Raw genomic sequence first — 27747 nt, forward strand, 5'->3', positions numbered from 1 at the left:
CCACCGCCCCTCAAAACCTTCTTCACTTAATTTCTTTATGAATATTAAAGGCTGCATTATGTCAGCTCACAGACTGACAGCACTTGAGCTAATCCTGTTATTGTCTTAGCGAGATGGCTGCATCTCTTGCTTAATGTGTCAAAAAACATGCGTCCCTTTATTTATTTATTTTTTTCCTCTTTCTATTGTTGTGTTTGTCTTATGTTGGCATGGAGACAACCCTAAGTGGATCGGAAAACAATTTGTGGAGGTGGGAGGATGGGTTATCAAAGTGCTGCTTTCAATAGGAATATGCTTGACGTTAATTCTTGGCAAACAATCAATGCCTGGGTTTTCATGTAATGGGAGCGTCGTGGCAAACAGCACAGGGAAGGAAACTTGAAAATTAAAAACATCTATCTCAGTGATTGTCCAAAAATCACAAAAACAAGAAAATGTTCACGCTTGTGAATCACTTACTGCCATGTGCTGTGAATGATTAAAACACAACACTACAAGCGAAATACTGAGAATGCGCCTTATTTTCAATGTAGAGCCGGCATTTATATGTGCAAGGCTTCCGGTGTCAGCTGCTATTTTATCTGTACAAAAATAAAAATTATGCTGCTTGATGTTGAAAACTAGTTTTTGTTAGAATATTATTTTAATTTATTATTGTAATCATAAACACACTGGGTTGGTTTACTGCACTGTGTTGTTCTTCTATTTGTTCTAATCTAGATTTTTAATAAACTTTCCATTGTATACTATGAATATGATTGGGTTTGTGACATTGCTGATGTTCCTCTATTCTAAGCATCTGCTAAAGGCATGAATGTAAATGTAAATAGTGGCTGATGAATCGTTAGTCAGAGATTCACAGGAAATTATTGACTACAACGCCAAATAAGTCCTATACTAAATAATTCCATGTCTCTTGCACTTCACTGACATTTGGGTCTGTACAGAGATGTGTTGAAATTTGATGAACAATTTTAGAACAACTGAAAATAAAACTAAAACAATCCCATAGTATATTTTTGATCATTTACAAACATAGTGTATGAATTCTCTAAGATATTCTCAGAGAAATCAGTGTGTCTGTGAGACAGCACTTTACAACAACAGTGTTCAAACAGTGACTATTAAAATATATTAAAAACAAGAATAAAGTTAAAAAATGGTCAATCATACCCACCAGAAAGATCATGATGGTAGTCACGTTTTACCAAAGTTCTGAACAAAAAGGCTATAACAGTTGCCAGCTAGACCAGTCTTATTCAGAATGCTGATAATTTAATTGCTTTAAAAAAAAAAAAAAATGTTAATTTATTAAAATCAGCATTAAATAATCATCAAAAATCTAGTATTCATAACGCCTGTCTTTCTGCCAGTGGTTTAACATGCGATGCTGCATCAGTGCAGTTGTTAAAATCATAGTTCACCCAAAAATGAAAATTCTGTCATTACAAGTACTCACCCTCATGTCGTTCCAAACCCATATTACCTTTGTTCATCTTTGGAACACAATTTAAGCTAAAAGAATACTTTTTTTGCACAAAGATAAAGAAAAAAAAACATTATTCAACTATTTTTCTATTCTGTGTCAGTCTACATGCACGTTCACAAGAGTACCGACACAGGAGCTGGAATTCTGACATAGAACGTCCATCTGTCTTAGTTCATCGTCTGTATATTCTGGTTCAAATATGCAAAGCTGGGGGGGAAATTGCAAGTCAACATCTCTTTTGAAGTCTTTAGACAATAATTTTTTTTAATAAAGGCATTTTTTTTGTTTTCTTTGTGCACAAAAATTATTCTTGTAGCTTCATAACATTACAGTGGAACCACTGATGTCACATGGACTATTTTAACGATGGCCTTACGACCTTTCTTGGCCTTGAACATGTCAGTTGCGTTGCTGTCTATGCAGGGTCAAAAGCTTTTGGATTTCAAAAATATAGAATAAAAATATCTTTATTTGTTTTCTGAAGATGAACGAAGGTTGTATGTTTTTGGAACGAAATGAGGGTGAGTAATTAATGACAGAATTTTCATTTTTGAATTAACTATTCCTTTAAGGACTGCTCAACAGGCCACTAAAGAAACAACACAGACTTAAGGGCAGGTGGTCCAGGGGTGTAGCAGCAGTATGGTGATGTTCATACAGTATAATAAATTCTAAATAGAAGAACACTGGGCATTTTACAGCACCAAAGTGGCAATTTGAGGACACCCAAGAGATTTGCGCTGTGATTGGCTAAATGTTAGTACACTCAAATCTAAGTAACAAATCAGAGAACAATGGCGGAAATATTGGTGCTAGGTCAAAAAAAGTGCGGGAGACATGTCCCCCCCGGTTGCTACGCCCCTGGGTGGTCAATGGTTATGAGATCAAATGTCCCAGCATAAGAACAGAGTCTCATTCACACAGTGTTCCCTTAAATTCTGAGAATAATGCAAGGATATCCTCTCTGATTATTATCCCAAACATAAGCAAAACACGTTTCCCCATTTTCAATCTAAGATATTAAACTACCCCTGTGGTATATACCTGTACAGTATTGTTTATGTTTTAAATGGCTTCATGTTTCATGCAGAACAGCACTTTTAATCATTTTAGTTTAAAGTATCTAGTGAAATTGCCAAATGTCTACGTGTTAGGCAATAGTCTCTAAACATCTCTTTCCATGTATTTGATTGAGATAACTAATAACCATCTGTCCCTCCATCCTCTCTCTCTTTCTCTCTCTGTTGTGTGGCCGTTTTGATTGACAGAGTATATTTGGCATGTTGCCTCTGCAGCAGACAGCGAATTGAATCAGTGACATAGAGAGCCGCTTAGCTCTATTTAATGGCAATCACAGACATATACACACACTTACACGCTCACACACATCTACACACACACAGACCACCATATATAAACATATACCACAATCACAGAAGGAGGTTTAATGATGTAACCCCATTCCTTTGGGTGTAAGACGTGTAAGTCGAATAATAAATCCAATTTAGGTTTGGACTTAGTTTTATCTGATCTAATAATTCACAAGAATAGAGCTAGCTAATAAGAGAGCACCAAAAATATATAGTAATGGCATGCATTTTTAGATATGCATCACAGTAATAGTATTTTTGGAAGTACTTTAGGAATAACATAAGCTACACAGTATGAATATGGCAACCATTTAGCACCATTAGGGATTTTGCATCAGATGGAGTTCGCATAAATCTTAGTGTAGCAATTCTGGGACTTTACCTTTCATCTGGGACGCAAGACTTTTTCCTATTAGTTGAGTGCTAGTCATAAGTGCTATGATTTTGCCTTTATCTATACTTATTCAGCACAAATGTAGCACTAAAACTTCAAAGAACATTTACATAAATAGCATCTCCAAGCCATGGCTTAAACTGTTCTCACAATTTATAGGGATAGATCACCAAAAATGAACCCACCCCCAAGTTGTTCTAAACCTGCATGAATTTCTTTCTTCTGCTGAACACAAAAGAAGTTATTTTGAAGAATGCTGTTCTCCACTGACTTGCATAGTTTGGAAAACAGGTACTATGTCAGTAAATGGGGACCAGCAACTGTTTAGCTACCCATATTTTTAAAAATATCTTCTTTTGTGTCAGCACAAGTAAGAAATTCATTCAGGTTTGGAACAACTTAAGGGTGAGTAAATGACAGAATGACACAATTTTCATTTTAGGTGAACTATCCCTTTAATGCCAGCGGTGCTATTGCTAATCCATGACATTTCTTTCTAGAGTTCGATATAAACACCATCTATAAAAGAATGCTAGGGACAGATTCTGCGAGTGGAAGGCATTCAATATGGGGTTGCACTCTGGGAAAGCAGGATGTCATCATTGGTAAAGGGGGGAAGAGGGGAGAGAAAGAAGACTCCTTTTCTCTGACTTACATCACTCAGTCCAGCCTCAAGAATCCGCAGACCACTCTCCTTCTCCAGCTGTCCTTTCTGCTCAACTGTTAAAGAGAAAAAAGGGTGACTGAGTGAGAGCACATCAGAGGGTATATAGCATGTCTTCAGTGCTGAGACGGATGAGTGTGTGACAGAGGTGCTTGAGCTCCTTTGAATATTCATTTCCATGTTGTTTTTGATCAATAACATTTGAATACTAAAATATATATGACATGACAAATATCCACAAGCAACAATCAAGAGGGACTGAGGACAATGGAAAATGATGAGAGGGTGTCTAAAATGCTCTTCAGGATTATTAGCACTAAGACAGGATTTCAGTATGTTTTGGGACTTTAGTATATTGCTCCAGGGAGTCTGACATCTTTAGAAAATACACCAAGAAAAATATGTTTCAGCTCGAAACCTGCAAGTACAAACATTTATCCTACTGTGTGAATCTGGGAAAGAGCACTGTGTGGTTGCAATAACTGAATTTACTAAGACCACTGTGGATGTCGTCATATTTTCAGCTGATGGATCAGAGTTCTGAAGCTTTTTTCCAGTATGTGACTATTTCTGAAGCTTTCAGAGATTTTCTATTGAATAAAAGGTTCATATAATGGCACCTTGTGTGTGGGCTTTGTATGTCAAAAGAAAAAAAATGATCTTTTCTTTCATAACTTCTTAAAATACTAAAATCAGTGGTTCCTTTCAATAACATTGTGACATGTTTAATACTTCAACACATATATAAGCCATTTCAAGTGGCATTTCAAGTTGTGAGAAACAGAAAAACATACATTTGACCTGCAGTAATGTTAGTTTGCTTACACTCCCAGCAAAGCAATACAAGTGATACTTAACCACTTAACATATTACAATTTCTGTTCATCCGCAACAGTTTGCTGTCTCTCCTCAACACAAATCCACAACAAATCAGTCTGAAAGTCAGCAAAGGTTAGATTTAACACAACTGAAAACTGAGTCTGTGCATCTCTCAAACAGTGTCACTTCTATTACAAAAAGTGTACATTTAACTGCTTCAAATAAATAAACAGATAAATATATTTTTTAGTCAATAGATAATAAAAAAGGTAATTTGATAGATTTTTTTTTTATTCTATTGTTAAATCTCATTTGTTTGCTTGGTCAGTGGTCTTTCTGAGTTTGGTTTATTTGCTGTTGTAGGCTGGAAGGGCTTTTGAAATAACTAATAATTTTCTGATATGGAACTGAAACGCTGAGCTGTTCACATGTTACCATTCATTCTAACCAGCATCATTTTCCTTCATTACATATTACTGGAACCATCTTAGAGATGAAAGCGGAATTTTTGTTCCTAAAATACATGCGTAAAAACATTTTTGTAAATCATGCCACGTAAATTTATTTATTTTATTATAGCTAGCCACTGGGATAAATCTATGATAAATTAGTTTTAGCATGCAAGTTTGACTCTTTCTAAGGATGTCCTTGATGTCATGAAGCTATTTTCATTCAGTGACACCAAAAGCTTCTATTTCAATGCTGAAATTCCTAATTTTGAAATTATATTCATAACAGTGCCAAGGTAATAACTAGAAAAAAAAAAAATATGTAGATACCAGGGTCAGAAATTAACTTTTCCATTAAGGGGCAATGTTTGCCCCCTGGAATTGGTTTCCAGGGGCATTTTTTACACTTGTGAGGGCAATTTTAATCACCTTGTGATGATAATCGTCATACTATGTTGTCTTTAATGTGAATTACTTTAATTCACCCAATTACTTCAATCAATATTTTAACTGGTGTCAATAACAAGAGACTGTTTAAAATTGTAAAATTGTATCTAAATGATAAAAAACTGGAGCTCATAGGGCTGCAGCATTATGACAAAAATCATTATTGTGGATTATTGCTCTTTACATTGTAATAATGATTATTAATATCAATATAGAAAACATTATATAAACATTATTATAAAATGTTTTTGTTTAGTTTTAGGCATGTCGCATTCTGGCTTTACAGACAAACATGTCAGCCCATGACGTTAGTCTAGTATAGCGCAAGTTATACATAAACTCCTGTTATAATCACTGAAGCTACAAAATTAATCTTTTATTTGTTTGTATCTGCACTGTGTTGTTTATGATGAGGGAATTCACGAGTGTGCACACTCAACACAGCTCCAGAATTTTTAGCGCGGACTAATCTAAGCGCCTATGATTGACCAATGAATTCGTAAGTTCAACAGAAACACATTTGATTGGTTATAAGGCTCAATGCTACACGAAACAGAGCATAAAAGCGATCTGATGCAATGCGAGTAAATCCGAATGTAATTCTGTGAATTGACACTTTTCATTCATTTTCACATTTTATTTTAATCATGACAGACGTAATACATTGTTTAATTGTGCAGGGGCATTTTTTGCCGCTTTGTCTAGAATTTAAAAGGCATTTTTGTTCATTTTGGTGCCATTTTTGCCACAAGACCTCATTCATTTCCGACCTGGTAGATATATGAAGATTACTCACAATTTAAAAAAGCACATTTAACAGCTTTCAGCAACAAATAGGCCATCAGAGATGTTCATTACGAAAGGTGGGAATCATGTCAGTCAGTTACTGATCGAAATGTGCAAAGAATTACCTGCCATTTTCTATAAGCCATGAAGAAACCTAGAACAACACAAGTGTACGAGCGTGAGAGTGTGTACACAGTAATATGTGGATTGAAGCATATCTTAGGATGATTGAATTAAACAAAATGCATCAGTTAGAAAAAAAAGCTCAACATATAAGATATATATAAATGCTTTCTCCTACTTTGATTCTCCGGCAAGTTGCTCTTTTCAAGCACAGCTTTGATAGCGCATTTAGAGAGAGAGTGAATTAAAAGGCTTTTTACAGATTACACAGAAGGGAAAATAATTATACAGTGTGAAATTATAATTGACTTTGTTTACTTTGCCGAAGCAGGAACGACAGAGGGAGGGAGCGGGGTTAAGAGGCAGCACTGAGATAGTGGAGAGAGAGACAGAAAAATATATAAGAAAAACAGACCGTCAAACACTCAGGAAGATAAGGCAAGAAAAGTGTGAAAATAAATGGCAATGCAAGGAAGCCGAGGTGAAGATTCTGGACAGAAAAGAGAAACGGCAAAAAGGAAACATTCTGAAGAAATGAGTTGAGCAAAAAGGAGAGAGAAAGAGTTCTTAAAGTGCCCCCAGATGACGTCTATGCTAATGACACCAGCTGAGTTGGTCTCTAGTGCTGGTCTTGTCTGCTGGAGACTCTTTAATTAGGATTTTAATCTACGAAAGCCCATTCCTCTCTTAATGCTACATTCCATATGATTAAGCACGATGCCTCAGAACAATCAACGAGTGGCTCATCTCTCCTTACATCACTGTCTGTCTGTCTTTCACTCCTGAAGAAACTCTTTCTCCCACTCTCCCGCCTGTGACAGCGTTAAAGCCCGGTCTCTATAAACAGGTATATGTGTGTGTGTGTGTACCAGAACGAGAATGAGGGAGTGTGTGAACTAAAGTGTCTATCAGCTGCTGTGGTTGAGAGAAAATGAAAGACACTTTTTTTTAGTGTCTGGGTTTCAAATACAGCTGAGCTATTCTGCACCACAACATCACTTCTTGAGACAGAGATCATCCAACCTCGCTAAACATCTATTACTGCCACATATATACTGTTTTGTTGTACAGGCACGGAAATAGAGGCGGCAAATATACTATCCGCTGTTTGTACACGGTCATTTTTGTCAGCTGAAAATGCTTCGCTTTCGTAGCAAAGCAAAGAACATTATGATGTGATGCTCATTTTTTGTGACACAAATTTAATCATTCGAAAATATGTTAAAAATGCAATTCATACAATGGCTGGCAAACTACGTAGGTATATTATGGTATAATATTTAAGTGTTTTTTAATAATAATAATAACTATACCCCTAAACTGCATAATAAAGTCCAAACAAGAGTCAAAAATAAACCATAAAACAGGAAGCGACCACATAGATCACTTCCAGACCCTATTAAATGTGCCAAGCTCAAAGTGTCACAATATCACACAACTTGACCTGGTTGGGCAAAGCAAGGCAAGTTCAGGTTTTTAAATATCATGTGATGTGAGCTCTCAAATTAAAGGACAAGATTACTTCCAAAATAAACATTTCCTGATAATTTATTCACCCCCAAGTCATCCAACATGTTCATGTCTTTCTTTTTTCAATCTAAAAGAAATTAAGGTTTTTAAGGAAAACATTCCAGGATTTTTCTCCATATAGTGGACTTCAATGGGGACCAACGGGTTCAACATCCAAACTGCAGTTTCAATGCAGCTTTAAAGGGCTCTACATGATCCCAGCTGAGGAATAAGGTTTTTTTTTTTTTTACCACAAATGCTCATCTTGCACTAGCTCTGCGATGCACATCTGTGACTTCAGGCATTACATAATCAAATTGGAAAGGTCACACACGGTTAGTTCTATGTCTGTGTACTTCGGTTCAAAAAGGTAGGGTAGGGCGAAAAACTCCCTCTCATTTTGTCCTCCAACTTCAAAATCATGCAACATCGTTGTTTTAGCTTTTTTGTAAAGGCCGTTTGACTTTCTTTGCACATTCGCTTTGTTAGTACTTCTGCCTATATCATACATAACCTTTCCAACGTTACTACGTAATGTGTCAAGCTAGTTTTTTTTTTTTTGACCAATTTGAAAATGACCAATCGTTTCAGTAGATAAGACCCTTATTCCTCAGCTGGGATCGTGTAGAGTCCTTTGAAGCTGCATTGAAACTGCTATTTGGACCTTCAACCTGTTGGCCACCATTGAAGTCTATTATATGGAGAAAACTCCTGGAATATTTTCCTCAAAAACATAATTTTTTTTTTTCGACTGAAGACAGAAAGACAATAACATCTTAAATGACATGGGGGTGAGTACATTTTCAATCTTGAAGTGAACTAAATGTCTAATGAATTCATATATTCGGGTCATTCTATGGAAAGAAAAAGTGCCAAAGTGCTTTATTTTGAGTCAAAAACAGGTTTTTTATCGTTTAAAATACAAGAATGTATTCATACTATCAAATACATGATGTAAATGGCATATACTAAATGTTGAATAAATATTATAAAATATATAATACAAAATATATAATATGTTACCTTCCTTATGGGTAACAACACTGAAGATCAGTAAATCAGGTCTTATGTATGTCACTGGTGATTCATTGTGTCACTGTGTTTTTTTCTGTCACATTAAATATATCAAAAATCAATTATAAAAACATAATCTCCTTATTTCTTGCATTTTTATAATTTTTCGGTAACTAAGTTGAAAGTAATATTTTATAAATACCTTTAATATTACCAAAGAAGGTACCACCAGTGACAAAAAAAATGGTATATGTGGTCTTTAAATAACTGCACAAAAAAAAATCATTAAGCTGTTATTTATATGTATTCATAAAGTCAAAACATAATCTAATAATGTGGTCTACGTTTATATGTTAAAAAACGAAATACATTTTAAGACATCTTGCCATACTAAAAGTGGACATTTCTGTAGAATGTCCTATTCATAAATTAACCTTGAAAAATGTATCTTAAAAATCTTTTCCTTTCTCCTTGAATGCGTTATCACTATTTACTTGATAATTACACCACTTGACATTCTTAAAGTGATTCAATTTAAACTTTAACATAAAACCAACATAATTACAAAGAATATATTTCTAAGCATGTGTGTTTCAATATGTCACTGACCCATGCTTGTTAATGAATTACCTGGATAATTTTAAGTAATTGTAATCTAACTAAATCATACATAGTTCAGTGTCACACCTATGAATGCAGACTACATTCATAGGTAAACAAGAACAAATACTATGCCACCAATATCCATCCGTCATTTGTTGATGTGTTTTTTACTCCATAGAGTGCAGAAGATATGCTAAATGAGAGCAAATGCAACCACGTTAACAAACATGCCTTCTCACATCGCATATTCGCACATGAGGGACTAAATCTCACTCTCCCCTGCGCTGAGCTTTGACCCACTCTTGCGAATGAAACTGCACCCAGGTTAACCTTGTGTCACAGCCAATCCCCAGAACCCCTCAGAGTCTCCATTTATTAGAGCTCAGAGACTGTGGAGGCCTCCTCCATCCACTTTGCACTCAGGCCTGTCTGCAGCCACTTTAAATGTAAATGAAAGGCTGGGGACAGAGTCAGGGGAGCCTGAGCGTTTCTCAGGGGAAAAGAACTGCATGAGGGTAAGATGCCCTGCTTTTTGAAAAAATGGCTCATGAAAGTTTGTGTTTTGTTGCATTTAGGACTGTATGCTGGATTTGGATGAGGTTCAAAGTAATGAAAAATAAACAGAGAAAAGATTTGTCCACAGATGATGAAAAAAGATAGCAGCCAAACAATCGTAAGCGGTGGTCGTCTTGCAAATCTGCCATAGGGGGCAAATAAGGCCTTTAAAAAATGAAACATATTTTGTTTAGATTTCATATAAGACATTTGACATATTGACAAAAAATTGTAAATAACATAAGCCCATTTGAGTGCACTATGTGAATTACAATCCGTTTCACACATACACACACACACACACACACACACACACACACCAATTCTGGAAGCTGTACATTTCTGATTTTATTCAGTTAAAATTGTCTTGACTTTCCAAATTGCTCAAGACAGCCCATGAAAACATGTGTCAGGCTTGATTTTCAAGTTGTTTTTCAAATGGCTTTAATTGGCTATTGTATCAGTCACTACAGTTTTATTCCAGATATGCACTTCTTAATGTTCCAGCTGTTCCGACGCCTCCGTTGTACTAATAGGCCGCATTTTTGAAAGTCTTCTCAAAGACGTAAATAGCAATTTAAATGCATTTAGTTTGAACAAAAAAAAAAAAAAAATCTTGTCAAACACTAAAATAACTCTAATCTATGGTGAAAGGTTTGGCTTCCTCAACCTCTCTGGCATGTTAAGCCAAAACCAGTGTGAATGTTTACATCGCTACAAATTTAAGCAGTTAAGCTGAAACAGGTTTATCTGTCAGTGATACCATTTACCTGATGGTAGGTAGGTCCAAAAACTTGGTTGTAAATGTACCTAAACAACCATTTATATCCAAAGATTCATTGGACAGGAAACAAGGACAACCTGTTCATCTGGCTCTGAATCAAGCTTGATTTGCCTGTGGGCTTTGAACCAGGGGATTTTATTTAAACCACACTACTCATCAGAAACAAGTGCTACTTCTCTCTCGTAAGCTCTCCACGCTTGTCCTGCAAGAGTCAAGATGTCTGAAGGACTTTTGGAAAATGTGGCCCACTTTAAACAAAGTCGAGCATGACAGTAACACAAACAAGTCAACAGAACCATTTGACCTGATACAGATTGCGCTGTAAATATATATATACAGTGTGTGTCTGAAAAATTAACTTTGGCCACTTGGGTGGCATGGTCTAGTATGAAAGCATTTATAGCTGTGTATGTTTTCGATACTGATGGCATATTTAAACAGCACTATAATGTCACATTTATATCATGCAACCATATTTTTAAAGAATACATTTTGCAACATGAATTTTATCAGTTTGTCATCATCCTATACTGAGCTGAGGCATGTGTGCATCTATTTCATTTTACTGAGGAGAGAAGGAGTGATTGAGAGATTGCGTATGAAATGAGGGCCATCCCATCATGCCTTTCCCCCGATCTGTTTGCAAAACATAATGCCGTTTTAGGATGACAAAAAAAAGCATTTTCCAGAAAGCGCTCATGGATCTTTTAATATCACATCTTCATCTCACCACCCACATTCCTCTGCTGACCTATTCACCCAATCAATCCATCCCTCTCCATGGCTGCCAATGAAAAAGGCTGCAAGCAAAGAGATGATGACAAGTGCCTGCCCGACGTGGCTATAACCGTTATCGAGCAATCACTCCAGAATTAGAGCAGACATCATGACAGATGCCAAACCCACCACATATGAAGCCTGTCTATACGTATCTATCACAGAGAAAGAGAGAAAAACAAAAAGAGAGAGACAGAAAGTGAATAAGATACAGAGAGAGAGAGCAAGAGAGGGGTGGGATAGATGAGGGATGCTTGTTTTTCAGTCAGACAGGCAGAAAATGTTTAGCAAATGTCATTCAATTAGCAGACAGAATTTTGGCAACTAGGAGTTAATAAGCAAAAAATGCAGATGTGAAAAGTGAACAGCACAGGATGGAATACACCACTATCCTTGCAAAAAAATCTCATTAAAACAAAATGTGTGAATTAAAATTATGTAACAGTCCACAAGAGGCTATGAGTTACAATGATTTATGAGTTTTGATTTCTTAATCGCGGTAAAATCAAATGGTCTTATGTGCTTGACACCAAAATGTAGCCTGATCTTGTTGTTCATTGGTGAAATGCACAAAATCATACAACTTGTACCAAAATGTTAGAGTATACACAGCTTTACAGAAGTAAAAATCTTTACACATATACTATATTATATAAATATTCTCACACAGCTACATTTGACTATTTTACATGACAATATTCTAAATAATCCATTGCCAGAAACCATCTGGTTCACACCCAAACATAGTAGGTGGCAGTGAATAGTGTCTATTCACTATCATATTGGCGAAACAGATCTGGCAAACTATCCAATGCCTATTTGTTTTTGCGCTCTGGTGAGCATTAAAAGGTTTCTATTCCAATCACAGACATTTCTGTTGAATTCATCTCAAAACACCAGAGTTTTTGTCCGATAACAGGCCTAGATAAAACTCATATTTAGGTGATCACATAGAGATTTATGTGGCAGTAGGCTATGCTTCAAAGTTGAAAAAATTAGCAGGATATTTATTTATTTCTTCTGCAAAAATCTGTATACAGTTAGAGTAAACATTAAAGGAGATGTTCACTTCCAGAACAAAAATTTACAGATAATTTACTCACCCCTTGTCATCCAAGAAGTTCTTTGTCTTTCTTTGTTCAGTTGTAAAGAAATTATGTTTTTTAAGAAAACATTTTAGGAGTGTTCTCCATATTGTTGACTTCTATGGTGCCCACGAGTTTTAACTTCCAAAATGCAGTTTCATTGCAGCTTCAAAGGGCTCTAAACAATCCCATCTGAGGAAGAAGGGTCTTATCTAGAGAAACGATCGGTTATTTTCAAAAAAAAAAAAAAAAAAATTGACAATTTATATACCTTAACCTTAAATGCTTGTCTTGTCTAGCTCTGTGTTAACTCATTTTGGTTCAATACAGTAAGGGTAGGTCGAAAAACTCTTGTTTCATTTTCTTCTCCAACTACAAAATCGCTGTTTTACTTTGCTTACATCACTGTTTTACCTTTTCTTTGTGAAGGGTGTTTGACCCTCCTTGTGTGTTCACTTTGTAAACTTCTACAGCGATGTAGGACGACTTTGAAGTTGGAGAAAATGAGATGGGAGTTTTTCAACATACCCCAACTGTATTAAACCGGAATGCACAGAGTACACGCAGAGCTAGACAAGATGAGCATTTGAGTTTAAAAAGTATATAAATTGTAATGTTTTTCACTACGTAATACCCTTCTTCCTCAGCTGGGATTGTTTAGAACCCTTTGAAGCTGCATTCAACTCACAGGCACCATTGAAGTCCACTATATGGAGAAAAATCCTGAAATGTTTGCCTTTCTTTACGACTGAAGAAAGAAAGACATGAACATCTTGGATGACAAGGGAGTGAGTAAATTATCTGTAAATTTATGTTCTGGAAGTGAACTTCTCCTTTGATGCTCAAGGGCTTTGTCGAATAATCTGTTGATTGCATCGTATGTGTGGATTATTCGGTTTTATTTAGTGTGACTCTCCAGTTTCAACAGCTAATAACATGATATGCGGTTGTCCCATGTTAACTTTATTTGAATAAAAACACAAAACATTTACCCTGTTTACATCTGCGAGGCGTCCATTATATATTGACCCTGTGTGTTAACTCGAATATCTGACTACCTGAATGTATTTTGCACTCTGTGTGTTTCTGTTCGCAAACTGAACTCCAAAAAAAAAAAAAAAAAAGGAAGAGGGGGGGTTACCAGCAGAAACATAAATTGGCGCCTATGCCACCAACAATAAAATGAAATAAATAAATACATACATAAATAAGAGCAATGCAGCGACTACTGATGCACAAAATCAAGTTGGAGGAGATGACAGGCGAAAGCGTGACACTCTACTTGTACCCCAAAAAAGTGAACTCGCCAGTGTGGGAGTTTTTTGGATTCTTTCCAAAAGACAAAGTGTTTCTTTCTTTTTGAACATTTTTGTATCATTCTGGTTACAAACTCTCTCCACCTCGCTACAACTGTATTTTGACTGTGATTCATTGGCCAAAAAAAAAAGAAAACAAAAAATTAAGTTATTTGCTTTGTACTGTATTTATTTTTCTTTTATCTACAGACATTGCAATAATATTATTGTAAATTCTTTTAGTCACAATGATCATGCAGTGAAAAAATGGGACAACATAACAGCCCTAATATACAATATATATTTACTAACAGGTAAACAAATAGTTTTTAGGTAAAGTTTTGAAAATATGAAATCACACTTTGCATACAAATACTAATAATAATAATAATTCGTTACATTTATATAGCACTTTTCTAGACACTCAAAGCGCTTTACAGTGTCAGGGGTATCTCCTCATCCACCACCAGTGTGCAGCATCCACCTGGATGATGCGACGGCAGCCATAGTGCGCCAGAACGCCCACCACACACCAGCTTACTGGTGGAGAGGAGACAGAGTGATGAAGCCAATTGGAATATGGGGATGATTCGAAGGCCATGATGGTCAGAGGCCAATGGGCAAATTTAGCCAGGATGCCGAGGTCACACCTCTACTCTTTTCGAAAGACATCCAACTCATCCGAAGGACGGTGCTTTTTGGCAGTATAGTGTCCCCATCACTATACTGGGGTGCTAGGACCCACACAGACCTCAGGGTGAGCACCCCCTGCTGGCCTCACTAGCACCTCTTCCAGCAGCAACCTAGTTTTCCCCAGGAGGTCTCCCATCCAGGTACTGACCAAGCTCAACCCTGCTTAGCTTCAGTGGGTGACCAGTCTTGGGCTACAGGGTGATATGGCTGCTGACCTACTATGAAAAAAATACCTAAAAATGAAATATAAATACCTACTATGTCTAGTAATGAGATTGCAAAATGACACCATTAGACATCAAGTTCAATTAAAAGACAAACTGATCTTCCACCAGGTAATATAGTTCCTAACTGTAGGATGTTTATGGTTGTTAAAAAAAGGTAGAACATTGCAAAATTTATGACAGATGTGTAATTTTTAGTGTTGCATAGTTGCTCCAAACATGAGTCATTCAAGCAGACTTTATATATTAAAGAAATAGTTCCCCCAAAAAGAAAATTTGATGTTTATCTGTGTATACCCATCCAAGATGTAGGTGACTTTCAGTAGAACACAAACAAAGACTTTTAACTTGAACTGTCTGTCAGTCATATGGGACTCAAGGCTTTGAGAGTCAAAAAAACATACGGACAAAACCAAATTAAACCCTGCGGCTCGTGACGATACATTAAGAAAACGTCTCAGGTTACGTATGTAACCCTAGTTCCCTGAGGGAACGAGACGCCGCGTCATGGAACGCTATGGGGAACGCCATTGGCGGGCAGCACTCTGAATCATGTCTACAACCAATCAGACGACGGGAGTGACGTCACAGGCGCGGTGACGTCAGCGACCAGGAAGTATAAAGCACGTGCGTTTGAAGCCGGCGGCAGCTCTTTTAGGAATGAAGCGAGCGCCGCAGGGTGCGGGAATTATGGTCCGAGACGCGGCGTCTCGTTCCCTCAGGGAACTAGGGTTACATACGTAACCTGAGACGTTCCCTTCCGGGAACTCGAGCCGCATCATGGAACGCTATGGGGAACGAGACTACCAACGCCCCCATAATTTCCAAGCCCTGCGCAGTGTCTGCTCAACCAGGGTGGAAAAGTTGTGTCTGGTGGTTCTTGCCAGAGCACAAGAAGAGCCATTGTCTAGTATTCCACGGACAAGAGGGCAATGTAATCCTCGGCCCTCGGGCACACGAGGAAGGTAGAAGACCTCTGTCTGGTCGCCAGCCAGAGCGAGAGGTACTCCTCGGCCCTCAGGCACACGAGGAGTCTTAGTCCTTTGTCTGGGAGTAGCCAGAACAAGAGGGACCGCAATAACCATTGTCTAGTGTTCCACGGACAAGATGGTGTAAGTAGTCCTCGGCCCTCAGGCCCACGAGGACAGTGCACTCGACCTCCAAGAGTGCTCCTCGGCCCTCAGGCTCCCGAGGAGAAGGTAGTCCTTTGTCTGGGGTTCCGCCAGAACAAGAGGGTCTCAAGAACTCGGCCTGGTATTCCTGCCAGGACGCGAGGGGAATAAGCCTTTGTCTAGTATTCCACAGACAAGAGGGCGATATAATCCTCGGCCCTTGAGCACACGAGGAAGGATGAACACCTCTGCTTGGTAGCCAGCCAATGCAGGAGGTACTCCTCAGCCCTCAGGCGCACGAGGAGTCTTAGACCTTTGTCTGGGAAAGGCCAGAACAAGAGGGACTGAATAAACTCGCCCTGGGAATCCTGCCAGGACGCGAGGGGAATAAGCCATTATCTAGTATTCCACGGACAAGAGGGCACTGTAATCCTCGGCCCTCAGGCACACGAGGAGGACAGTAATAGGCCTCTGCCTGGTAGCCAGCCAGTGCAAGAGATACTCCTAGGCCCTTGGGTGCATGAGGAGTCTTAGTCCTTTGTCTGGGAGAAAGCCAGAACAAGAGGGACCGAAGTACACTCGGTCTGGTAGCCTTGCCAGAACACGAGGGGAATAAGCCATTGTCTAGTATTCCACGGACAAGAGGGCACTGTAATCCTCGGCCCTTAGGCACACGAGGAAGAAGTAGGCCTCCGCTTGGTCACCAGCCGTTGCGGGAGGCACTCCTCGGCCCTCGGGCGCACGAGGAGTCTTAGTCCTTTGTCTGGGGAAAGCCAGAACAAGAGGGACTGAACAAACTTGGCCTGATAACCCTACCAGGACGCGAGAAGTATGAGCCTTTGTCTAGTATTCCACGGACAAAAGGCAGTGTGATCCTCGGCCCTCAGGCACACGAGGATGCGGAAGTACTCCTCGGCCCTCAGGCACACGAGGAGGATTATGGCGAAGAACGACTTCTCTTCTTTAAACAAAAAGAATGTGCCTTGAGAAGTCTCCTCCTGGCTAAGGAGGGGGCTGACTCTATCGGACTTAGCCTTGCTAAGTCGAGAGGACAAAGGAGCCTGGAGCGACATCCCGCAGCATTGCAGATGTCCTGGATGGGGACACCTGCTGTCAGAGCTTTAGAGGCTGACAAGCCTCGTGTGGAGTGAGCCTTGACTCCCAACGGAGATGGGAGACCAGAGGACTCGTAGGCTGTAGAAATGGCATCTATGATCCATCTACTAATTGTGGGCTTTGAAGCCGGGCACCCCCTCTTTGGAGGGCCGAAACAGACAAACAGTTGTTCTGATCTACATGGCAGCTCTGTGGACGTAGGCGTCTAGTGCTCTGACTGGGCACATGCAATTAAACTTCCTGTGGTCAGACTCCACGAATGGAGGAGGATAGAACGCCTGAAGCGTGATTGGCTGTGGTGCTAGGGACGGGACATTCGGTACGTACCTGACTCTCGGGTAAAGAAAAGCTTTGGCCATCCCTGGGGCAAAGTCAATGTGAGATGGGGCCACCGAAAGGGCCTGCAGGTCCCCAACTCTCTTCAGAGAGGTGAGAGCTAACAGAAGCTCTGTCTTTATGGTAAGCATGCGATCTGTGATCTCCTCATGGGCTCGAATGGAGGCTTACATAGAGCATCTAGCACCACGGCCAGGTCCCACGTAGGAACCCTCGGTTTCACTCGAGGCCTCAACCTGAGTGCACCGCGGAGGAAACGAATGACCAAGGGATCTCTGCCCACTGAGAGGCCACCGTGAGGGGCGTGGTAGGCAGATATAGCCGCCACGTACACCTTCAGGGTGGAGTGAGCTAGCCCTGCGGAAAGGCGAGTTTGTAGGAACTCCAGTACTGTACCAAGCGGGCAGTTAACTGGGTCTGAGCGGTGTTCGCGACACCATCTAACAAATAGGTTCCACTTGAGGCCATAAAGTTTCCTCGTAGAGGGAGCTCTGGATTGGTGTGGCCCCTGAGGGGGCACAACTCATAGGAGCGGGTCTCTCAACCGAGGTTGTTGAGACCCGCTCCTATGAGTTGTGCCCCCTCAGGGGCCACACCCATAACTTCCACCTCTCTGGGTGGGGGTGGCAGATCGTGCCCCCAGCCTGAGAGAGGAGGTCCCTCCTGACGGGAATCTCCCATGGAGAGCCGTCGAGCAGGGAGACTAGGTCCGAGAACCATACTCGGGCTGGCCAGTACGGGGCTACTAGCAACAGCCGCACTTGAAACCGGCGTACTCTTTCCAGAACTCCCGGGAGCAGAGCGATCGGGGGAAAGGCGTACAGACGAAGCCTCGGCCACGTCTGTACCATAGCATCCAGTCCTAGAGGAGCTGGAGGAGCTAGAGAGTACCAGAGGGGACATTGCGATGTCTCTCGAGTCGCAAAGAGGTCCACCTGAGCCTGGCCAAACACTCTCCAAATCTGCTTCACTACTTCTGGGTGAAGCATCCATTCCCCGGGCCTTGGCCCCTGCCTCGACAGGACGTCTGCTCCCACATTCAGATGTCCAGGAATTTGGACTGCTCTCAGGGAGAGAAGTTTTCCTTGAGACCATAGGAGGATCCGGTACGCCAGCTTGTATAAGGGGCATGAGCGGAGACCTCCTTGGTGGTTTATGTAATAAACTACCGCAGTGCTGTCTGTACGGACCAGCACATGACGGTTTCTCAGGTCTGGAAGGAAACACTTCAGGGCCTGGAATACTGCCAGCATCTCTAGGCAATTTATGTGCCAGGAGAGATGGTGATCACTCCACAGGCCTTGGGCCGAGCGGCCACTCATGACCGCCCCCCCAACCGGTGAGGGATGCATCTGTCGCTAGTGAGACGCGGCGACAAGGAGCCCCTAATACTGGACCCTGAGAAAGGAACCAGGGTTTCTTCCACATGGCCAAGGCACGTAGGCAGCGCTCGGGGAGAACCCCCTGGTTTTGAGCCACCACTGCAGTGGTCTCATGTGCAGCAGTCCAAAAGGTATCACGTTGGATGCAGCTGCCATAAGACCTAACAGTACTTGGAACTGTTTGACAGTGAGTGACAGGCCTAGCTTGACCGCATTTACTGCAGTAAGGATCGACTCGATCCGAGCAGGTGACATTCGTGCCTGCATCATGGTCGAATCCCAAACTACACCTAGATAAGTGGTCCTCTGTAATGGAGAAAGCACACTTTTCTTGGCGTTGAGTCTCAACCCCAACTCTTTCATGTGAGCAAGAACAACACCTCGATGTTGAACCGCTAACTGCTCCGAGCTGGCCAGGATCAGCCAGTCGTCTATGTAGTTGAGTATGCGGATGCCCTGGAGTCGCAGAGGAGCCAGAGCAGCATCCACACACTTTGTAAAAGTTCGGGGTGAGAGAGCTAGGCCGAAAGGAAGCACTCTGTATTGGTAAGCTTCGCCCCTGAAAGCGAACCTGAGAAACTTCCTGTGCTGAGGAAGGATGGAGACGTGAAAATAAGCGTCTTTTAGATCTATCGTGACAAACCAGTCCTCGGACCTGATTTGTGACACGACATGCTTGATAGTTAGCATTCTGAACTTCAGTTTCCTGACTGAGCAGTTCAGTTGTCTGAGATCTAAGATGGGCCGAAGCCCTCCATCCTTCTTGGGAACAATGAAGTACCGGCTGTAGAACCCGGACTCTCTGTCTTGTGGAGGGACCACCTCGATGGCCTCCTTCCTGAGAAGAGTTTCTACTTCCTGTTCCATTACCAGACCCTGCTTGGGGCTCACCAGAGTTTGAGAATACCCCGCTGAAAGGCGGCGGCTTGGCGCCGAACTGAATGCAGTAACCTTTCTCTACAGTGCGCAGGACCCACATAGAAACATTCGGCAGTAGTTTCCACGCTGCCAGAAATTCTACTAAGGGAACCAGCCTCTCGAGACTGGTTTCTGGATTTATTTGAGGAACTAATTCGGAGACCTGTAACAGCGTACTGGCAGGATGCTCCTGAACTAGCTTCTCTGAAAACCCCCGTGGGGGTTGCGAACTCTCCAGGGCCGCTACGTTTCCGGGCGGAACAGCTCGAGAATGATGTTCGCGGGAGATTGCCGCGCCCTGTAACACTGGCAGGGTTAGCTGACAGATCTCCTGAGGGCCCCGAGGGGGCTTGGTGACCATAAACTGTGGTGCAACGCAAGCCCCCTCGAGAGGGGCTGCCCTCATCGGCCCTGAGACACAACCGTCAGGGCCATTTAGCCGAGGACCTCTTCGATTGGAGGACGACCCTCAGGCCCCCGGCTTAGAGCGTTGCTGACCCTCAGGCCCCCGGCTTAGAGCGTTGCTGACCCCGCCCTCTAGGCCTGGCCGGAGGAGCACGGGTGGCAACGCTCTGCTTCTGTGCCTCCCTGTACGAGGAGCTAGTACACGGCTGAGGCTGCTCCCGTCTATGAGTCTTGAACGCCGCCGCCTGCTTGCGGGCCTCCTGGTGCCTGGCGACAACTGTGTCGACTGAGGCACCGAAGAGGCCGGTGGGATGCAGGGGGGCATCCAAGAGCGTGACCCTGTCCTTTTCTTTGAGTTCGGACAGGGTCAGCCAGAGATGCCTCTCCGCGGCCACCAGGGCTGCCATAGACCGCCCCACAGCGCGGGCGGTCTCCTTGGTGGCGCAGAGAGCAAGATCAGCCGTACGGCGTATGTCAGATATATTAACTTCCTCGCCATCGTTAAACTCCTTCAGCAGGTCGGCTTGGTAGGCTTGAAGGATAGCCATAGTATGTAAACATGAACCAGCCTGACCTGCTGCCGTGTACGCCTTGCCCATTAAGCTAGATGTTAGTTTGAGTGGCTTGGTGGGCAAGGACGGAGCCTTCAGGGACGACGCCGAGCCGGGTGACAGATAGTCCGCAAGCGTCTGTTCAACCCGTGGCATCGTCCTGTATCCGTACTCCTCCGCACCCCCCACATTTTATTTTTTAGCGGGGTTATAGAGGCGGAAGGAGTATGGCTTCTCCCATGATCTAGACAGTTCTTTGTGTAAATCAGGGAAGAAGGGAAGGCTCCGTTTGGGGGGTGCTGACTTTGTCCGCAGGAAGCGTTCGTCTAGTCTGCTTCACTGCGGCTCATGTTGTTGCTCAGCGGGCCATGAGATGTTTAGTTTGGCTACCGCGCTAGTCAGCACCTCCACGAGCTCCTCGTAGTGAGGCGAACGGGGGGGCGGTTGGGGCTCTGCCAGGCTTTCAACATCAACCTCCTCGGAGGAAGATATGAGAAGCTCTGGGACCTCCTCCCAGGGGGGAAAAAACCGCAGCGCAGGCTTCCGCATCCAGGAGGAGATCGCTCGAACCGCTGAGTGAGGGAGGAGATAGGGGGTCACCCGTCTCCATACCCTCCAGCAGATTGAGCTGCAAACCCCACGAGTGCAGCTGCCGCTCTGCCTCGGCGGAAGCGGGGCCAGACCCGCGGGGAACGCTGGTGAAAGCCCCCTCCTCGAAGAGGGCTTTCCGGGAACAGAGCACCCGCAGCGGAAGACGCTCACACTGCGGGCAGTCAGCCTTTTTAAAAAATTATATAAATACTGTTCAGTTTCTTTCACAGACCGATTGTTTCGTGTGTTAAGACATCAATGTATCGCCACGAGCCACAGGGTTTAAGTTGGTTTTGTCTGTGTATGTTTTTTGACTCCCAAAACCGTGGGTCCCATTGACTGCCATTATATGGCTGACAGGCTGCAATGGTTTGAGTTAAAAATCTTTGTTTATGTTCTACTGAAGAAACAAAGTCACCTACATCTTGGATGCCCTGGGGGTAAGCAGATAAACATCCAATTTTTATTTTTAGGTGAACTATCCCTTTAAGACTACCTATTTTATAAACAGACAGATGTTCAGGAGATGAATCCCCACTCTCTAAGCCCAAATAGGTGTGTTTACAGGCAGATCTTCTTAATTCAACGCTTTCGTTCAACATGAAATGACAGTCTTGCTTCATTTGTACCATGGTCATAGGGCTTGCTGTGTCTCAGGAGGAAAAACAAGCACAAAAAATTCAAACCTCTTTTCTCCCACCCATTTTACAAAGCGTGCAATCATCTCTCCTCCTGCAGAAATGCGTCTCATCCTTGTGTATTTCAATGGCGATATGACATTGTGCTGGCCTGCCTTTGATAAGCCTATGAGATGGAATCAAAGCAAGAAACCTTCTGCTCCGAGTCCACCAATGAATATTACAGAGAAAATGAGATGTGATAGTGGAAGTAAGCAAAAGAGTGAAACCTTAAAAGAGAAAAAGAGAAAGAGAGAAGGAGAGACAAAGATAGGCGCTGAATGAAGATGGAAGGGCAGAAAGAGGGATGAAGAGACGGAGATGAAAGGGGAGAGAGACAATAAGATGAAGCGACTGTGACAGATGAGAGGAGCAGCAACAAAGAGCTGGTGTTTGAGCAAGCAGCTGATCAGTTAGCAACAAGCCACATAGACTGTGTCTTACATCTCACTGCCACGTCTCAGCCTGCAGAGCTGTGCCGTTTGGTCTGGGGAAAACAGTGAAACACAACCTTACCCAGGGAAATGTCAGAAAAATACGAGTCAGTAGTTTGATATGGTTAATGCAGCAGTCATCTGGCCATATGCAGTCAGAGCTACATGCAGGTAAGCGATTGCATATGTAATGTCTGGAACTGCAGGATGCCGCTGTACTTTACAATCAAAGCTGTTCAAAAGTTCAAGGCCACATCAATGGTGTTCAGTTCTAAAGTCAAAATCCAGCCAATAGTGAGCAGATTCGGATCAGAATTTGGCAACAAAAAGCAAACTGCCTGCTGCAAACCAGTCAACCAAATACACAATCACTACAGAAACTGTGAAGGATATTGAATCCAAATGCTGAGTGGTGATAATGGTTATATCCAATGTGTCCATTCACACTTTGATGACTTATTTTCCTCTGAAATTGTTGGTACGTGTTAGCAGCCATGTTTGCTTGCTTTGTATTTAAAGAACTAAATCATACTTGAGTTAGGGGGTAAGATGCTCCCCAAGGCACTATAAAGTTTTCTCTTGCTCGTAGATAGACCAAACCTAATCTCAGCACATTTAATGCCACTTTTCTTAATTTTTGTTCTCAATTTCATCTAAACATCAACATCTGTAAGATTTAGTCATCATTTTGTGACCCGTGCTGGCAAGTGAAAAATCTCAGTTTTGGTTGAATTTGAGGTTTTCACAAAAATTAGTTCATTAAGTCCCCTTCTAGATCTCAATGCTCCAGATAGTAAATAAATTTCTAAAATGATCTTTATTTGTATGTTTTCTGAGAGGAGTACTTTTTCTCTGCTCAAATCTGGGCTGCTGCTGTTTCTCACCACAAGTTGTAGGTCTATTGTTGCAAAGTGCAGCATTCCAGCTTTGTGAATATTCATATTGAATTCTCGATGACATGAGTCCAAACTAGTGAAATATGATTTTTAAACCCATGCTTATGAAAACAAAACGATTGCGCTGTCTGACATTTGCAAAGCACGGCACAACACGGTTCTCAGAGAGTGCGCAATCTCCCGAAAAAGTACATTATTGTACATTGTCTTGGCAAGATACACACAAACATAATCTGTTATGTCTTACATGAATGTTTAAGGTTGGGGAAAAATCTGATGTGTAACATTATATTAGATCCATGCATTACATTAGGTCTTAATATAGATCTGTCTCAATGTTAATCAAACATTAAAATAAAAGAGGGAATCACTCTCTGCTCTTGATTAAACTGTTTATTTGCATCATTGTTCTTATTTTTAATAACAAACATAAAACATAAAATAGCTATATTGCGATTATTGATAGTAATTATTATTAAGAAAAAAACATGCAACGCTGCTTGGTGATTTTGCTTTGGAATCTCGATCTTTCTCAAAATCATCTCTGCTCACTCTTTCGCTTTCAAACTGCTGTAGCTCGGTCATTTTTTGTCCGATATAAACAAGTCACATCATTTTGAAGGTATTTTAATGCAGAATGAAAATAAAAAAGAACTCATTTATGAAAATGTGCTCATTACGACTTACTTTGCCAGCACGGGTCACATTTCTGTCTCTGGAAAATTAGATCTATGGCATTGTATTTTGTTGAATACATTTTTTTGTGTCTATTTTTTTACTGAGGGATTTGTAGAAACATCAATGTTTTTAGAATTGTGGAGCAAAAATTCTAGGTTTTATTTCAAAGTGAAAAGATAAAATTAGACCTCTAGAGTAAGATTTCAGTTAGGTTTCAATTAAAATATTGCAAATTAAATATGTAACATTTCATATGCACGTCATATAAGTCATATAATATTACCTTTCAAAGTAGTTGGAATATAATAGAGCAGTTTAACATTTTAATTTAATGACACTTCCACAAAGGGTAGAAATGGGGTAAAATGGTCTCTTCTAATAATTTTACATTTTGTGCTATGATATAAATGAAAAACATTTCTATTCATTTCCTTTAAAGGATTAGTTGAGTGCTGAATTATTTCTCCAGTTGAAAAGAAATTACGAATTTTTCTCTATACAGGTTGAAGGTCCAAATTGCAGTTTCAATGCAGCTTGAAAGGGGTCTACATGGGAAATAAGGGTCTTATGTAGTTAAAAAAAAAAAAAAAAAAAAAAATATATATATATATATATATATATATATATATATATATATATACCTTACTTTTTGAACCAGACTACACAGATGAAGTACTAACCACGTGTGACCTTTCCAGTGTGATTAAATAATGTGTGAAGTCACAGACTGCAGTTGGTTAAAAAGTCTGCATTGCAGAGGTTAAAAAGTATAGATATATAGATATACAGTTTTCTTTTTTTTTCTTTTTTAGAAAATGACTAATACCCTTACTCCTTGGTTAGGATTGTGTAGAGCCATTTAAAGCTGCATTGAAACTTCAGTTTGTACCTTCAACCCGTTGGCTCCCATTGAAGTCCACTATATGGAAAAAAATCCTGGAATGTTTTCCCCAAAAACCTTCATTTCTTTTCAACTTAAGAAAGACAGACAGGAACATCGTAGATAACATGAGGGTGAGTAAATAATCAGAAAATTTTAATTCACAACTGAACTAATCTTAATAACATGACTACTGATGCATCAACCTTTCTGTGTAGGTCTAAATATGTTACAGTTTTTCATGTGCATTGTTCTTGAGGGAGGGCTTCTTTTATCTTACGATTCCATCTTTAGTGTGTTGTTAGCCCCAGTTTTAAATATAATCATGTTCATTTTGCATTTATTGTGTAAACTTTTAACACTAGTGTTATTTAGATTAAAATGGCTTTTTATTATAGATGAAAAAAAACAAAACAAGACATGGTTTGTGTCTAGATATGCACAAATTTGAAAAATCTGGTATAGATCACCACAGTTCTAGAACGAAAGAAAGACTCAGTGAAACAGTGGGCTGTTTACAACTGAATCAGTGCAGCATGGGTGTGTTGTACATATGAACTGTCGACTCTTATTTCCAGCATACACTAATGGTTGTCAGGATCTGTTTATTAACAACCAAATGCCCGTGCAGAAAATCTTTGAAATCTATTTCACGCATCGCCCAACCGGATTATTTATTAGCTTTTCCACTTTCTTATCATCAGACGTGATCAATACCTGATTGGTCTAGCAGGGAGGTGAGGTAAGGATGCATTACCTGATTGGCCTAAAAATTGCCTAGCAACCTCTGAAATAGAACAAAATAATTCTCACTCAGTCTTAATGACTCTAGAGCCGACGGCTGTATTCAAATCCTTGGATTTGTGTGTTCATTGTCATGTGATTTTGTCTCAGATAAAGGCTGTTGTTGGATATGGTGCATTTCACACATCTCCAGTTGTTAGCAACCAAATTCGACAGTCTATCACAAAAAATACGCACAAATACGACCATGCACCCACCCACTACCAGCAGACACACTGATACACACAATGATCCCACTTCACATCAGACTTTTTATGTTCAAACTCTAGATGACATTTAAATAGAGAAACTGTAAAAACACAGATAAGACTGACACATTGGAAAGAGCTTCAACATTTTCACTCTCTCTCTCTGTTATACACACACACACACACACACACACACACACACACACACACACACACACACACACACACACACACACACACACATACACACACATTGATTAATAGGTTGTGACTTCTGTAATACTGTGTATATAGGCATGTCAAATGAGAGGAGATGGTGATGCTAATCTTTCACACTGATTTAAGCAGCTGGCACCCCAGAGAGTTTTTTCCCCTGCTTTTTTTCCCAGAATGAATGAAATACTACTCCAGCCAAATTTAAACAACTTACAATTGTGCTTTCCATTTATAGTTTATTACCAAAGGCATCTATTTTGGCACTGAGGTATTCTGAACACCACTGAGGTATTCACTGGACCTCTAAAAGCAGCCAAACACAAAATCTTATTTTTCATAAAATGTCTCTTTCAAGTTAACGTATAATTAACCTGTATAATTTGCATAATATTATAATCCACTTGTACCTTTTAGGCACCCTACAGCACTAATGCTACAATTACCAATCTGTAGATGATTAGAAACATTTAATCAGTTATCTGTATATCATATACACAATGGGGTCCAAAACTCTGATATTCAGTGGGGGTGCTTGTCTTTTCAGTATGTGGGTGCTAGATGCAACCTCCGGAAATTAGAAAATGCTGCAAAATTGTTTAAAGCATATTTATTCATTTAGTTAAAGCTGTTTTTTTTTTTTCAAAATAATATCACTTTATATGCCTGAGTCTTACCGAACTTACAGCAGGCATTTAAGTTGGAAAACACACAGAAAATCTAGATTTTTTTAAATAGAAAATTTAATATTAATTTAAAATGTTACTACATAATATTAAGAGATTCTGAGATTTTTGATGATTCAAGATCCAAAAGTTTTACACTTACAGTAGTGCTGCTGTCATTTAAGTAAATGGTAACAAACCAAATACTAAGACAATTCTCAAATTCACAATAATCATAATTTAAAGGTCCCATATTGTACACACTTCTGGAGGTTTATTTTAGTTGTTGATGTCCTTAAGAATATATATTTGTGGTATAAGTGCCAAAATCCATCTCAATAAATTTTTACAGCTCCTTTTTTATGAGCTCTCTCAATAACAGGTCGATTTTGGCCCATATAATTAATATTCATGAGCCTCTCTTCTGATTGGCCTGTTGTTTTCTGAGTGACGCACAGCCAGGCCAACCACAAGTAACTACGGACATGTATGCTGTAGCCTAGCCCAGAGCCTCGCCTGCTGTGGCTTGATGATACTCAAGAGGACATTTCAGAAAGATCATTAATGTTTTTTTCTTTTTCAAACACCGAATGCAGTAAGCTATGTAACTGTTGCTTTAGTAAAGCCCCTTTTCACAATACGCGCTGATTCCGGAAAATTACGGGAACGTGCACTGTGTGAACAAAAGCCAGAACCAAATGCCATAAAGGCAGTGTTGTAGTGATGATGCACGTTACCCTGCGACTTCATGACGAAAAAATACGTGCAAAGTGGAATGAAGCAGCGATCAGGGAGCTCTTCACTATCAGCGCTGAAGCACA

General features: G+C 40.6%; 1 protein-coding gene across 1 annotated transcript in view; it reads right to left on the reverse strand.

Annotated features, from left to right (window-relative positions):
• ptprn2 (protein tyrosine phosphatase receptor type N2) overlaps window positions 1–27747 on the reverse strand; it is a 222296-nt gene that overhangs the window by 74594 nt on the left and 119955 nt on the right. Inside the window, exon 12 of the mRNA XM_073836598.1 lies at window positions 3909–3973. Coding sequence (XP_073692699.1) covers window positions 3909–3973 — 65 coding nt within the window. The remainder of the gene's footprint in view (window positions 1–3908; window positions 3974–27747) is intronic.

This window comes from Garra rufa, chromosome 3 (genome assembly GCF_049309525.1).
Source record: "Garra rufa chromosome 3, GarRuf1.0, whole genome shotgun sequence".
Classification (NCBI taxonomy): Eukaryota; Metazoa; Chordata; class Actinopteri; order Cypriniformes; family Cyprinidae; genus Garra; species Garra rufa.